Here is a 16,176-nt window from a genome sequence, read left to right on the forward strand (position 1 = left end):
GAGACTGGAGTGTTCTATATTTTGTGTGAGTGTGAGTGTGAGTGTGAGTGTGAGTGTGTGTGTGTGTGTGTGTGTGTGTGTGTGTGTGTGTGTGTGTGTGTGTGTGTGTGTGTGTGTGTGTGTGTGTGTGTGTGTGTGTGTGTGTGTGTGTGTTTGTGAGAGAGAGAGTGAGAGTGTGTGTCAGAGAGTGAGAGTCTGTGTGTGAGAGTGAGAGAGACAGAGATGCCCCTCTCCCTGGCCTGGGACATAGCCTGACTCCTTCTGGAGACCACTGAGTGGAAAGCTGTCCCTCAGTGAACCAACAATCTGCTGCCAAAACATGCTACCAAACATGACAGCTTCAGACGATGGTGATTTATAGTAGGTTTTATGAAAATGTTCAGTTGCCAGACATGCCCCAAAATGTTGTCTATTTTGTACATTATGTCTGCATTGTTGTTCAGGCTACAACAAAGGAGAAGAAGGATAAAAAACAAGGGAAATCAAGCGTGAAAGGTGACATAAGAGTCAGACATTGTTGACCGACTCCTCTAGGGCATTGGCGTTCCACCAGAAAGGCTGACATGTTGTGTCTAGAAATGACCCAGATGTGAGCCAGTTTCAGGCTAAGAGCTAACAGTCATACCTAGAGAGCCTAACTTAGAGGGAGTGAGTGCTGTATGACTGTCCCCCTGACATAGAAGACAACTTGTTCTGACAGTGTCCTCTATACTACTTCATCTCTCCACCCTCACTTAACAGGCTGTCTGATTTTCTAGTGTAGGCCCAAGTTACAGCAAATATCACACCAAATGTTAGTCACCGAATTAAGGTTGTGTCTCGCTTCAGGAAACTAGGTGTATGTTGCACATCACTACTTCACAGGAGAGGCATTTGATTGTAAACATGTATTTTTTTTAATCAAAATGCGTTTTTTGGCAGATCTGGAAGTTTCATGTGCCTTAATAAAACACTTGTTTTCCGTAAATACAAATAAAAACATAAAATTATGAGCATAGTTGGTTTAGCCATGGAAAAAGACAGGAATCTTCCCGCTAGCCATGATTGGCTGAGATAATGGATGGGTTGATGGGAGATGAGTTTGGATTGGTCTGCCATGTAGCATGCTTCTGTCTATAACGTGAGCTGTTCAGTATGTGTTCAGTATGTGTTGATAGTCCTTTCTACTGTGCCGCTTTTGAAAGATATAACGTTAGCCATCGAGAACTACAAAAGTTTTGCTACTTTTCTCAACAACGTTGATGCCCTGAATATAGCAGGCACTATTGACAGTTGGAAAAAGTGATGGGCTACTTTCTGCACATGCCACGGTCAGTGTGAACCTGACACAACGCTGGCCAAACAAGATGTAGCTACAAACAAAACAGAGTTAAATGGTTCCAGTCTGCCGTGAGCGTTCATCCATGTATACGGGTAAGAGTCTAGCTACATTTATAGATAGATATAAGTTTCAAATTTAGTCAGAAAGTTGTTTTCATTGCAAGTTAAAGCATACTGTTAGCTAACTAGAGAACGTTTGCCTTCCGGGTCGCTCACTAAAGTCACGTGTATCATCTGTGTAGTAATATTATTCAAATCAGAAAATCCATTTGCTTTGCTATAGCCTAATGTTAGCTAGCTAACATTGAACCTGGTTGGTTAGCTTTAGCTACCTACAGAGTCATACTACAGCTTTGACAATGTTTGTATTGGTAGTAGTATGAGGTGGGATTATGTCGGTTTATTGTTTAGCTAGCTAGCTACATGTCTGAACAAAACTCTACTTTGCCATGATGATTACATTACCCATCGAGTTAGCCAGGTATTTTTCAATATTTTTGTTCAATATTTTTTTTCTTCAAGTTAGCCAGGTAGCGTATTTTTACCTGGAGTTTTTCCTTATTGTAGGCTACCATTAGTCTACATCTTTGGTTGTTTACTAAACTACTCACTCTGTTTAGCACATGGCCTCATATGTGAATCCTTAAAGAGATGGATGGGGCTAAGGCTTAAGAGGGTGTGAATGATACTGATTGGGTTTAGACAAATAAGAGCTCTCCAGTAGGTGTACCAAACATTCAAGGGCCATTTTCTCAAAAGTGGGGTTACAATTGTATCAACTTTCAAAAGAAGAATTACTTTCCCATTGTTCCTCAACTGCAGTGTATGATATACCATTTTCTAGCTCCGAGTCTCTACCGATCCCCGCATTAGCCTCATGCTCCCTCTACTTTGTCTCCCTGCTTCTGCTCATATCCTGTCATCAAAATAATAAAAATACCTAAGGAGATCGGAATTCTGTTCTCCTTAAAAAAAAACTTAAAAAAAAGATTGTGATGCACCGAAAAGAAACAGGTAGAAACAATTACTGTAGTTCAAAATTAGGAGTAGGAATGTTAAAATAGATACTCCAACAACATTTTTTTTTAAACACTTGATCCTATCTCTTTGGGGCCATGTAAATAGAACCATAGGTTAATCAGGGAAATCTCCAGTGGAGCTGGAGCCCTATCGGCCCCTTAGATTAGTTGCTTCAAGCTTAAATAACCAAATTACTGACGCGCCACCGCCTTTGAGAATGTGCTCCAAAAAACAGGCCAAAGAATGGATTGCTTGTGTGCGAAGCAGAGACAAGATTATATTTTCCTATCCACTGGTTGTTACAGTGTGTGTGTGTGCAATAAACCCTAATGCACTGATACAGTTGGATGAATGTTGACATACAGTACAGTACATACAATACAGTAAAGTGATTGTGTGTGGCTCAGTTGCAAGGAAATGACAATATCAGGATTGTAGGTTTGATTCTCACTGGGGCCACCTACACAAAAATGTATGCAAGCACTACTGTAAGACGCTAAGTATAAAAGCCTGTGCTAAATGGCACGTATAAGTAACTAACAATCAAATGATCTGTAGTTATAGAGTACATCATTTGATCAGTGGCTATGGATACATGAGCCTATGTGAGAGTGGGGGAATGGAAGCTGCTGATGATTAATACAAGTTATGCAATCCATTAATCTGTATGAAGAAAATGCTGAGAGTACCTTGATGATTCTGATAGTCAGAAGTTCATCATTACAGAGAGAGCTTAGAGCCTTGCTTGTGGATACATATAACGCTATCCGTGTCTTCAGACACATGTTTGATGCCTTTAGATGATCTGCAGTGTTTATGACTGCAGAATGAAAGCAATACAGCTCTCTGTAGACTAGAGATTCAGGGTAAACCAAATCAGACAGATCCTGTGAGTGAGCTCCCCTCCCTCCCTCCCTCCCTCCCTCCCTCCCTCCCTCCCTCCCTCCCTCCCTCCCTCCCTCCCTCCCTCCCTCCCCCACCTCCTTCTCTCTCCCTCCCTCCCTCTCTTTGACGTTCCTGTCTCTTCCTTTTGGCTGTGTTCTGAGCCAAAGGACTGGCATGTGGACAGACACCCAGTGTGTCTGTGTTTCTTTGACAGATGGGCCCTGGCTGTGTGTCCCTGTTCAGGCGAGTTAGGGATCTGATACCCAGATACAGGCAGAAAGGGAGGTATAGCAAAGGAGCAAAACATGGGAGTGGTGTTTCACTGCTGTGGCATATTACACCTCTGTGACGACATAGAAGTGTGGATCCTCTAGTTCCCTCATTTTTAACAATGTGTTTTCCAGCCCAGCACCTGAAAATGATGTGAATTTGACGACATACACAAAAATTGAAGGCCATCTCACCTGGCTCTGCAATTCACTCTGATGTCTCAGTCTCAGGTTCTCTGGGGTGTCAGTCACAATGGTGAAGGACTGCTTGGGGTAGTGCCTGGAGAGAGAGAGGGTAGGGAGGTACATATGTGAATATTGAACTACTGCTATGAGAAGATGATTCCTCTCCTTTGCACAAATTATTTTGTCTTATAATCTAATGGCAAAGAATGGAGACATGTTCATGTTTACCGTCCTTAACGTTAAAGTAGGAAGTCAGCTAATTGATTCCCAAAAGTTAGTGTCAAGTATATTTGAGTGCAAGGTTGTCTCCTACATTTTGGTTATTCACAAAGGATCTAGCTTTTCAGACCCACAATTACAACAACTGAGTCCTATTGGCATATGGACAACTTTTAAGAACAATCATCAAGTAAAATGCTCCTAATAAACATTCCCCAAAAGCCCAGATATACACTGTGTTGAGAATAGAAAATGTAGAATGTGAATAGGACCTAACAGGCACAGGCAATATTTGCTAAAACAATTGCCTATTGAAAAGTCTAAAAGCTGAAAGTTCAGCTATGACCTGATGACAACATTGAAAAAGGGAAACTTTGAATGACCTGAACAAAGGTGACAAACATATCACTGTTACATGGGAAACACTAGGCTCTGCCCACAGCCTTTTGGTTTGAATGATGGAATGACAACTCAAAGCAAAAGAGCAAACTGCACACACACATGCACACACACGCACACACACACACACACACGCACACGCACGCACACACACACGCACAAACAAACAAACAAACAAACAAACAAACAAACAAATCAAACAAATCAAACACAAACATATTGGTCTTCTTGAGCTTCAAGATTGCATGTTTGGTCCAAGTAAAGTGCAAATTGGTTCAATAAAGCTTATTGTTAAATTAATGTATAATGAAAACATAAAGTAAAAGTCTTTGGTTGGATAGGGTTCATGGAAATCACACCTAAACTATCCCTCTGATATGCCCCATGTCCAGTGAGGAAATAGGAGGCTGGATCTGTGTCTGTGTTTGAGAGGGTGCTGGAAAGGGATGAAGGGCCCTTGAATGTGTTTGCCTGGGAGGGATAGAGGGACAGAGGTAGGAAAGAATGGAGGGATGAAGGGATGAAGTGGTTGACCACACTTCATCCCTCACAGGCTGTGACTAAGGATGCCAGGGGGAGCTGGCAAAGGTCCCCGACTGTACACATGGGAGTCTAGAGAGAACATCAAAAACAGAGAGATGGACAGAGTACTGAGAGAGAGAGAGAGAGGGCCAGATAGTGAGTGAAATGGACAGAGTACTGACAGAGAGGGCCAGATAGTGAGAGAGATGGACAGAGTACTGAGAGAGAGAGAGAGAGAGAGAGAGAGAAAGAGCAATAGAGACAGAGAGAGAGAGAGAGAGAGAGAGAGAGAGAGAGAGAGACAGATAGTGAGAGAGATGGACAGAGTACTGAGAGAGAGGGCCAGATAGTGAGAGAGATGGACAGAGTACTGAGAGAGAGGGCCAGATAGTGAGAGAGATGGACAGAGTACTGAGAGAGGGCCAGATAGTGAGAGAGATGGAGAGATAGTGAGAGAGATCAGTTGATTGTTGTAGATGACTGAGAAAGAGAGAGATGGAGGAGATCTCTTTCAGCACAGTTCCAACAGCTATGATGGATGTGTAACCAGGCCAGCTCCGCTCAGTAGTGTTAAAAGCTCTTAGTAGTACCTAAAGTTGTTGAGTATACATGTTGATTCGTTTTTTATGGTATGAATAATATTGGGTTCATTTATTCTGGGGTTACACGGACCACGTTTTCCCATCTGTCTAACTTTCCTTATTTAAAACAGTCTGGCAGAACACCAAGCAAACACTTGTGTAAACATTTTAAGTATTGGAATGAAGTTTGTGAACGGGAAGGTAAGCAAAGCAGCTTATTTAAGTTGAACATGCAAAGTACTGGAACATCGCTCACTAAATGTAGGGGTAAAGACAGGTACTGGAAGTAAGGGGTTGGTGCCCACAGGTTCTTTACAGACGGGTTTCCCAGGTCTTAAAAACAGTAGAGCGACGTAGTCTCAATTGTCTAGCGATCAGTGCCGCTGCGCTCAGAACGCACACGTAACAGTGCCGGCGTGGGTTCAAATCTGACCCCCTGCTTACACTCCCTACTCCAGTCTTCAACTGGCTGTCCTATTATTATTATTATTTGTATTTTTTTTATATATTTTTTTATACCTTGTTTTCTCCCCAATTTCGTGGTATCCAATTGTTTTTAGTAGCTACTATCTTGTCTCATCGCTACAACTCCCGTACGGGCTCGGGAGAGACGAAGGTTGAAAGTCATGCGTCTTCTGATACACAACCCAACCAAGCTTCTTAACACAGTGCGCATCCAACCCGGAAGCCAGCCGCACCAATGTGTCGGAGGAAGCACAGTGCACCTGGCAACCTTGGTTAGCGTGCACTGCGCCCGGCCCGCCACAGGAGTCGCTGGTGCGCGATGAGACAAGGATATTCCTACCGGCCAACCCCTCCCTAACCCAGACTACGCTAGGCCAATTGTGCGTCGCCCCACGGACCTCCCGGTCGCGGCCGGTTATGACAGAGCCTGGGCGCAAACCCAGAGTCTCTGGTGGCACAGCTGGCGCTGTAGTACCCTTAACCACTGCGCCACCCGGAGGCCCCAACTGGCAGTCCTATTGATAAAATACCAACTCCTTAAAAGGCTGGAGAGCTGTCATTCAGAACAGTGCTGAGAGGATATTCAGCCGCACAGTTTGACCACTCCACTAAACTGGAGCTCTTGGTGTTTTGAGGGGCTCTGCTTCCCATTCTCTTTCAGCCTCATTCCCTGCCATTTCTCTCGAAGGGTTTTGCTGCCAATATACCCATCAACCTTTCTTCTGTGGTTTTCCTACTTACACGGTACAGAATTTGATCAATGTGTTTTCCTGCTACCTGTCCAAAATACCAGACCCCTCAGTATGACCTCAGTATGACCCTACCGACCGCACAGAACACTCACTCAGCAAGAGCTAACTTGTGTTGTAAAGAAACACGACAGGCTTTGTCACTTTGTCGCCACTGTTCATAAGATTTCCACACTGGAGAGCAGAGAGCAGCTATAGGACGGGAGAGGGAATTTGAATAGACGTCTGTTAACAATGACGTTGTGGAAGCAACCATTTTGGACATTATTCTACCACTAAAGTACAAATTCAAGCCCCTGACTATTAGCATATCCACATTGCTCAATGTGTTAGACATTAAACAAAGATTGTGGGTGTGATAAGGAAGGGTACATTGTAAGTTATTCTGAGTAAGAAAGAACATTTGCTAAAATTGTCATCTCGTTGCATTTTAAATGTGTTACTGTTCTTGTCTATCAGTGTATCAGTGTTTTGCTTCTTGACATGTTTTATGTTTTTGTGTGGACCCCAGGAAGAATAGCTGCTGTTTCGGCAAAAGATAATTGGGATTTGAATAAACCATTGAACCATTTCCCCTCTCATACGATCCTCTGAACAACAAAGGGAGCAATGTGAGATGATGAGTCAAGAGCTTCACCAGAGTACAGTATACTGACCTCACACTAACGTTACAGAGCTTCACTAGAGAACAGCTTATTAGCTCTATTAGTGCTTCACTTGAGTACAGAATACTGACCTCACTCTACTCTCCCGTATGGGAGTTGTAGCGATGAGACAAGATAGTAGCTACTAAACAATTGAATAACACGAAAAAGGGGTAAAAAATATATATTTTTTAAAAACAGAGCTTCACGAGAGTACAGTATACTGACCTCACACTAACATTACAGAGCTTCACTAGAGTAGAGTATTCTGACCTCACACTAACATTACAGAGCTTCACCAGAGTACAGTATACTGACCTCACACTAACATTACAGAGCTTCACTAGAGTAGAGTATTCTGACCTCACACTAACATTACAGATCTTCACCAGAGTACAGTATACTGACCTCACACTAACATTACAGAGCTTCACTAGAGTACAGTATATTGACCTCACACAAATATTACAAAGCTTCATGAGAGTACAGTATTTGGACCTCACACTAACATTACAAAGCTTCATGAGAGTACAGTATTTGGACCTCACACTAACATTACAAAGCTTCATGAGAGTACAGTATTTGGACCTCACACTAACATTACAAAGCTTCATGAGAGTACAGTATATTGACCTCACACAAATATTACAGAGCTTCACTAGAGTACAGTATACTGACCTCACTAATATAGCTTCACTAGAGTACAGTATACTGACCTCACTAATATAGCTTCACTAGAGTACAGTATACTGACCTCACACTAATAGAGCTTCACCGGAGTACAGTATACTGACCTCACACTAACATTATAGCTTCACCAGAGTACAGTATACTGACCTCACACTAATAGAGCTTCACTTGAGTACAGTATATTGACCTCACACTAACATTACAGAGCTTCACCAAAGTACAGTATACTGACCTCACACTAATAGAGCTTCACTAGAGTACAATATATTGACCTCACACTAACATTACAGAGATTCACCTGAGTACAGTATACTGACCTCACACTAATAGAGCTTTACCAGAGTACAGTATACTGACCTCACACTAACATTACAGAGCTTCACTGGAGTACAGTTTTGACCTCACACTAACATTACAGAGCTTCACCAGAGTACAGTATACTGACCTCACACTAATAGAGCTTCACTAGAGTACAGTATACTGACCTCACACTAACATTACAGAGCTTCACTAGGATACAGTATACTGACCTCACACTAACATTACAGAGCTTCACTAGGGTACAGTATACTGACCTCACACTAACATTACAGAGCTTCACTAGGGTACAGTATACTGACCTCACACTAACATTACAGAGCTTCACTAGGGTACAGTATACTGACCTCACACTAATAGAGCTTGACTAGAGTACAATATATTGACCTCACACTAACATTAGAGCTTCACCAGAGTACAGTATACTGACCTCACACTAATAGAGCTTCACCGGAGTACAGTATACTGACCTCACACTAACATTACAGAGCTTCACCAGAGTACAGTATACTGACCTCACACTAACATTACAGAGCTTCACCAGAGTACAGTATACTTACCTCACACTAACATTACAGAGCTTCACCAGAGTACAGTATACTGACCTCACACTAACATTACAGAGATTCACTAGAGTACAGTACAGTGACCTCACACTAATAGAGTTTCACTAGAGTACAGCATATTGACCTCACACTAACATTACAGAGCTTCACTAGAGTACAGTATACTGACCTCACACTAATAGAGCTTCACTGGAGTTCAGTATATTGACCTCACACTAATATTACAGAGCTTCACCAGAGTACAGTATATTGACCTCACACTATAGCTTCACTAGAGTACAGTATACTGACCTCACACTAACATTACAGAATCATCACTGTCTGAAAATACACTGACAGGCAGCCCCATGGGAGTACACAGTTAACCACAGCCTAGGTCAACTCAAACAAGATTGCCACCCAAAAGAGCCACTGCTTTTTTGTTGTTGCGGATAAGACATATCTATGGAAGGCTTTACCACTGTTATTGTGTATTGGTGACACTAATAAAGTCTGTCAGTATGTAACATCACTTTCCATACAACAATTACTTCCTGGAAACAATCTGTTGAGATCCCTTAACACGTCTCTAGGGGACGAGCTACACAATACAGGGAGGATGAGGAACAAGAGGACCAATGAAGTGCAATGACTCTTCTGTTTCTCTTCCTCTATTTCCAGCTCATTTTCACCACTGGTAACAGATGTCAGTAGTGTTGTTGAACTCCTGGCCTAGAGGTTCCAAGTACTGCTGCTTGTTCTTTTTACCACCACACACCTGGTGTCCCAGGTCTGAACCAGTCACTACACCACTCTGTTTATGTCACGGCTCTCAATCAGCTCCTCATTAGAGGTATGGCCCCTCAGGCCAGGAGTTGAATAGTTCTGCCACAGGGCATCTAAAAGACGTCAAGAAAGACAGGCAAATAACTTGGTCCCAGTGGTACTATTCCGGAAAACCAAACTTGTAGGTAGAGTGCCTTCAAAACAAGCATTCTCTCTCTCTGTCACAGGAGCGGAGGCTCATAGAAAGGTTTCATGTGTGGCTTTGGTTACCGTCTCTTGGGCATGGACAGCTAAAAGACCTGGGGAGAGGAGAGAGTGTATGTGTGGGTGGCCTGTGTGTATAAGTGAGTATGTGTGGGAGCTCTGTCCTCTACAGGTCCTCTGTTTAGCTGCCTCTACCTCCCCCTCTCCAGGCCTAGAGTTACACTTCAGTGGCCCCAGTCTCCATTGACAACGCTGGACACTTTGTTTGGGCGGCGCAACCCAATCCCCTGAAACAAAGGCCCACTCTGTGGGATGTCATACACTCGCTCGGCAGCCAAGGTACCTCTTCCTTGGCCAGAATAAAAAAGAAAGGTACAATAAGCTATTTATGCCTGGACTACATAATTAAAAAACCTCCTGGAATGTGAGATCCCCCATTTTTTTTCTTCCTGTTTGTATTTAATTTACTTTGAGGTTCTTACCGTGTTCATTTTTCCCCATCTGGTAGCAGAATGGAGACAACAATCAGTTTGACCTTGAAAGAAATATGTGATTGCCACAACAAAATGAGCACAAATAATCTCTGTTATATACGTGTTGCCACAACAGCTGAGCACAGGTAACCTCTTAATAAGGACCAACCTGGGTATAAAGACAGGAATATACAGGCCAAAGCACATCCACTCGCTATGCTAACAATGCGTTTACTTCCGCCACATCTGAAACAACTAAACAAACAGATTGCTTTGTGTGTCCTTGCGTCGGAAAAACAGCAAACATATAAAATATGAAAAAGTCATCAAATGTGGCATATCAAGAAACGCCAAGTTCCAACCACATTCAAACTTCTAGTTAAACCTCCCTCCACCCTCCCTCCCACCCTCCCCCTGTCTGGGGAGCAAGGTGTGGCCTATAACATCAACTGCATGCCCGCTATACAAAAGATCACAGTAGGAATCAAACATTTGGTTCAATCATATGCTTCAAATCAGGTCTCTAAGGTCTACTAATTCAAAGGGCCAGATGTAGCAGGAGTTTTTCCAATAGGTGATGGAAAATGAAAACAAAGCACCCCCAGCCATTCCACTTATTTCATGTATTCCAGTCCGAGCCCATCTGATTCAGCCAATTCATGACTTGATGACCAGGGGAATCTAGTGTGTTAGTTCTGCAATAGATCAAATAAGTCTAACAACTGGGGGTAGTTGAGGAGAGGTTTGGGACACAGTATAGTATCTAATATAGGTATTTTAGTGAAAATCACAACTGTCACTTTCTCCTGCCTCGTTACACAAGTTTCCAATTGTCTCATTCCACCCCTCTCCTCTCCACTGCGACTCTTTCCCAGGTTGTTATTCAGAAAGAGAACGTTCTCAAGCTGACCTTGTAAAATAACGTTGAATGCATAAGGTGTTGGCTCAGGACAGATCCAGAGAAATGGGATCGTTAAGAGGAGGGAAAGATACGATGACTTGGCTTGCTCCCCTTTACTGTGGGAGGGATTCTTAACCCAGGAAACAGAGCAAAAGTCAGTTCAAACAAAGCATGAGGGCACACTGCTCACACACACACACACATATACTTTTCATGCTGGCTTGAACACAGACATATAGACATATATATATATATATATATATATATATATATATATATATATATGTATATAGCTTACTTTTAAAAAACATTTATTTTACCTTTATTTAACTAGGCAAGTCAGTTAAGAACAAATTCTTATTTCCAATGACGGCCTAGGAACAGTGGTATATAACCATCCAAATATGCACTAACTAGCATGACCTCTATCAAAAATGGACCCCCACACCAACGCCCGCATGGACACACACTCCAATACCTTGACTTTGTTGTCCTTAAGCCATTTTGCCACAACTTTGGAAGTATGCTTGGGGTCATTGTCCATTTGGAAGACACATTTGCAACAAAGCTTTAACTTTGTGACTGATGTCTTGAGATGTTGCTTCAATATATCCACATAATTTTCCTCCCTCATGATGCCATCTATTTTGTGAAGTGCACCAGTCCTTCCTGCAGCAAAGCACTCCCACATGATGATGCTGCCACCCCCTTTGTTTCAGGGTAGGGATGGTGTTCTTCGGCTTGCAAGCCTCCCCCTTTTTCCTCTAAACGATGGTCATTATGACCAAACAGTTCTATTTTTGTTTCATCAGATCAGAGGACATTTCTCCAAAAAGTATGATCTTTGTCCCCATGTGCAGTTGCAAACCGTAGTCTGGCTTTTTATTGGCGGTTTTGGAGCAGTGGCTTCTTCCTTGCTGAGTGGCCTTTCAGGTTATGTCGATACAGGACTCGTTTTACTGTGGATATAGATACTTTTGTACCTGTTTCCTCCAGCATCTTCAAAAGGTCCTTTGCTGTTGTTCTGGGATTGATTTGCACCTTTCATCTCTAGGAGACATAACGCGTCTCCTTCCTCAGTGGTATGACGGCTGCGTGGTCCCATAGAGATAATACTTGCGTACTATTGTTTGTACAGATGAACGTGGTACCTTCAGGCGTGTGGAAATTGCTCCCAAGGATGAACCAGACGTGGAGGTCTACAATTTGTTTTCTGAAGTCGTGGCTGATTTCATTTCACAATGATGTCAAGCAAAGAGGCACTGAGTTTGAAGGTAGGCCTTGAAATACATCCACAGGTACACCTCCTCAAATTATGTCAATTAGCCTATCAGAAGTTTCTAAAGCTATGACATCATTTTCTGGAATTTTACAAGCTGTTTTTAAAGGCACAGTCAACTTAGTGTATGTAAACTTCTGACCCACTGGAATTGTGATACAGTGAATTATAAGTGAAATAATCTGTCTGTAAACAATTGTTGGAAAAATTACTTGTGTCATGCACAAAGTAGATGTCCTAACCAACTTGCCAAAACTATAGTTTGTTAACAAGAAATTTGTGGAGTGGTTGAAAAACTAGTTTTAATGACTCCAACCTAAGTGTATGTAAACTTCCAACTTCAACTGTAAGTATTCAGACCCTTTGCTATGAGCCTCGAAATTGAGCTCAGGTGCATCCTGTTCCCCTTGATCATCCTTGAGATGTTTCTACAACTTGATGGGAGTCCACCTGTGGTAAATTAAATTGATTGGACATGATTTGGAAAGGCACACCAGTGCATGTCAGAGCAAAAACCACGAGGTCAAAGTATTTGTCCATAGAGCTCCAAGAGATGATTGTATCGAGGCACAGATCTGGGGAAGGGTACCAAAAAATGTCTGCAGCATTGAAGGTCCCCAAGAACATATTGGCCTCCATCATTCTTAAATGGAAGAAGTTTGGAACCACCAAGACTCTTCCTAGAGCTGGCCCTCGGCCAAACTGAGCAATCGGGGGAGAATGGGCTTGGTCAGGGAGGTGACCAAGAACCCAATGGTTTCTCTGACAGATCTCCAGAGTTCCTCTGTGGAGATGTTTTTTCTTTGTCATTATGGGATATTGTCTGAAGATTTGATGAGGGACAAAAACAATTTAATCCATTTTAGAATAAGGCTGTAACGTAACAAAATGTGGAAAAAGTGAAGGGGTCTGAATACTTTCCAAATGCACTGTATATTGCTTATCCACAAGGGAAGATGTGGAAGCCAACAACTCTTGTCATTATGCCCAAGCTCTTATTTATGGTTTTTAAAGCTGGGTTGGATGATACTTAGTGTTCAATGTTGGACTTTGCAATGCATCTGTAAACCAGAGCTGGACATTGAAAATGGATTACCAGACCTGCAGGAGAACAGTCACAAATTATAGATGAGTGATCGATTGATAATCCTGACAGCGGAAGCAAAACTGGCCTCAAAGAGGAGATTATTACCATGGTTGCTTACCATCCCAGTTAATGGCCCAGATGTAAAATTGTATGAAGAGGCATACAGATAGTTGATTGCAGTGGTGATTTTAGCGTGTAAATCTTGGTGGGGCAAAATTTAAAAAATAGATTGTTTTTGATGCATGCCAGCAAAGCCACTACACAACACTAAACAATACATTAATTGCACCAACAAACTGTTAGGGCCTACATAAAGCTGTCCCAACAGCAGTCCAAACACCTTACCACTGCTACACCTGGCTATCAGTGGAACCTTGTCTGGCAGCGAAACAGTTCATTCAGCCTCATTTACTGCCTTTAAAAAAAACATAGCTGATATGGCAGACTTGCCAAATGTGGTTTCTACTGACAATTGAGATGTACGAACTATGGCATAAGGGGACGACGAGCGGATAAGAGAGAATCCGTCATTTCGCTAGGACGGACATAGTAAATATACAGTTGAAGTCGGAAGTTTACATACACCTTAGCCAAATACATTTAAACACACAATTCAAGACATTTAATCCTAGTAAAAAATCCCTGTTTTAGGTCAGTTAGGATCAACATTTTAGTTTAAGAATATGAAATGTCAGAATAATAGTTGAGAGAATGATTTATTTCAGCTTTGATTTCTTTCATCACATTCCCAGTGGGTCAGAACATACACTCAATTTGTATTTGGTAGCATTGACTTTAAATAGTTTAACTTGGGTCAAACGTTTTGGGTAGCCTTGTGATACAGAATTGTGATACAGTGAATTATAAGTGAAATAATCTGTCTGTAAACAATTGTTGGAAAAATTACTTGTATCATGCACAAAGTAGATGTCCTAACCGACTTGCCAAAACTATAGTTTGTTAACAAGAAATTTGTGGAGTGGTTGAATAACATGTTTTAATGACTACAACCTAAGTGTATGTAAACTTCAACTGTAACTATTTGTTCAGCACTTTTGAAATGTATAGCGACAGAATTCAGAATATGGGCCGTTCTTACTGTGTTCTCCCTGTACACCAAGTCAGAAATGTAGGATAAATAAAGAGGGCATATAAGCAGACAATGAATGCTCTTCCAATATTCAATGATTAAATTTCTCTAAAACAGGCTATAGGCTACATGTGGACCACCAAGTCAGAACAGTAGGTGAAATCAAGAGGGGAAAAGGTACCAAATGATTATGGTGAGGAACATGGGCTACTAACAGCTTACTACAAAACATACACTTAGTATTACTTTCTTAGCTACAGTATACATATTTCCCTGGCATATTACATCATTTATGCAGCAGAATACAATACATTTTTGGACTTGTTGTGCTGTGCTCACTTGAACAGGAAGGTGGTGCGGCGGTCCTTCGTCTGCAAATTGTGTCATCAAATTTTGTCAACAAAGTCTGGCATTCTCTGGATTTATGGTGCTTTCAAGACAACTGGGAACTAAAAAAAAAAACAAGGTTGAATCATGATGCTGTCAGTGATCTTCAGGTCGTAGCTCTGGAAAGAGGCCCGAATTGCCGACTTGCAATTCTGAGTTGGATGACCGTTCCCAGTTGTCTTGAACTCACTGAAGTCAGATTTCCCAGTTCCGAGTTTCCAGTTGTTTTGAGCACGGCTGAAGACATGCTAGATGTTTATTATTTTAAGCTTGGAAAAGAGACCCTTAAACTCAGACTTGGGACCACACACCCACTTTACTGAATAGCAGGCTAGTGATTGCTTGATTGATTCCTTCCAAACCACTCATTGTTGAATTTGCGATTTCCAACTTGTTGTGTAATGTTTATGTCCAATGGACGATGAGCACCGATACATTTTAGTTATAATTTATCTTCATTATTTTCCTGAATGATAGGTCACCAATGGTTGATTGCCATTGTGCATACCCACTGGGTACACACTAGTTGAATCAACGTTGTTTCCACGTCATTTAAATAAAATTACGTTGCACCAACGTGGAATAGAAGTTGATTTGACATCTGTGCACAGTGGGTAGTCGCTGTAGAACTCAAGTATACTTTCAAATGAACACTAAGTGACGAATGATTGGGATGAAAATGGTCTCCCGTAGCAACGGCTCACACATACACGTCTCTTTCAACCCTGAGAATTCACTGGTGTGTATGCTGAATGGGACTATTTTAGAAACAAGTTTATTAGGCAGGGAAGGGGTGGAGTGGATTGGGGTGGGTCTTGTAAGTCTCTCTTGTACCTCTGCACACACAATAACAATTTTTCTTCTCTCAGCAGGGCAGAAAAACATGGCTGCCAACCAGGTGTGCGTGGTCTAATTAGAAGAGTCAGGGTCAACGTGGGGTGCTGTTCTTGACATCGGTACAGCTCAACCCCCCCCTTTCTCTCTCTCTCTCTCTCTCTCTCTCTCTCTCTCTCTCTCTCTCTCTCTCTCTCTCTCTCTCTCTCCCCCTCACTGTCTGTCTTTCTCTCTGTCTCCAGGTCATCCATCTATCAAGGATGGCTCATTTACTCGCCTCTCTCTCTCTGTGTTTTGGATGAATATGTGAGGAGAGTCTATGG

General features: G+C 42.1%; 1 protein-coding gene across 3 annotated transcripts in view; it reads right to left on the bottom strand.

The window, feature by feature from the left end:
• The window catches only part of LOC110489705 (LIM zinc-binding domain-containing Nebulette), a 110,973-nt gene that overhangs the window by 70,172 nt on the left and 24,625 nt on the right, over positions 1–16,176 (bottom strand). For all 3 annotated transcript variants that reach the window (XM_036943903.1, XM_021562487.2, XM_021562483.2), the window contains exon 3: positions 3,690–3,774. In XM_036943903.1, the coding sequence (XP_036799798.1) occupies positions 3,690–3,774 (85 nt within the window). The remainder of the gene's footprint in view (positions 1–3,689; positions 3,775–16,176) is intronic.

This window comes from Oncorhynchus mykiss, chromosome 15, assembly GCF_013265735.2.
Source record: "Oncorhynchus mykiss isolate Arlee chromosome 15, USDA_OmykA_1.1, whole genome shotgun sequence".
NCBI lineage: Eukaryota > Metazoa > Chordata > Actinopteri > Salmoniformes > Salmonidae > Oncorhynchus > Oncorhynchus mykiss.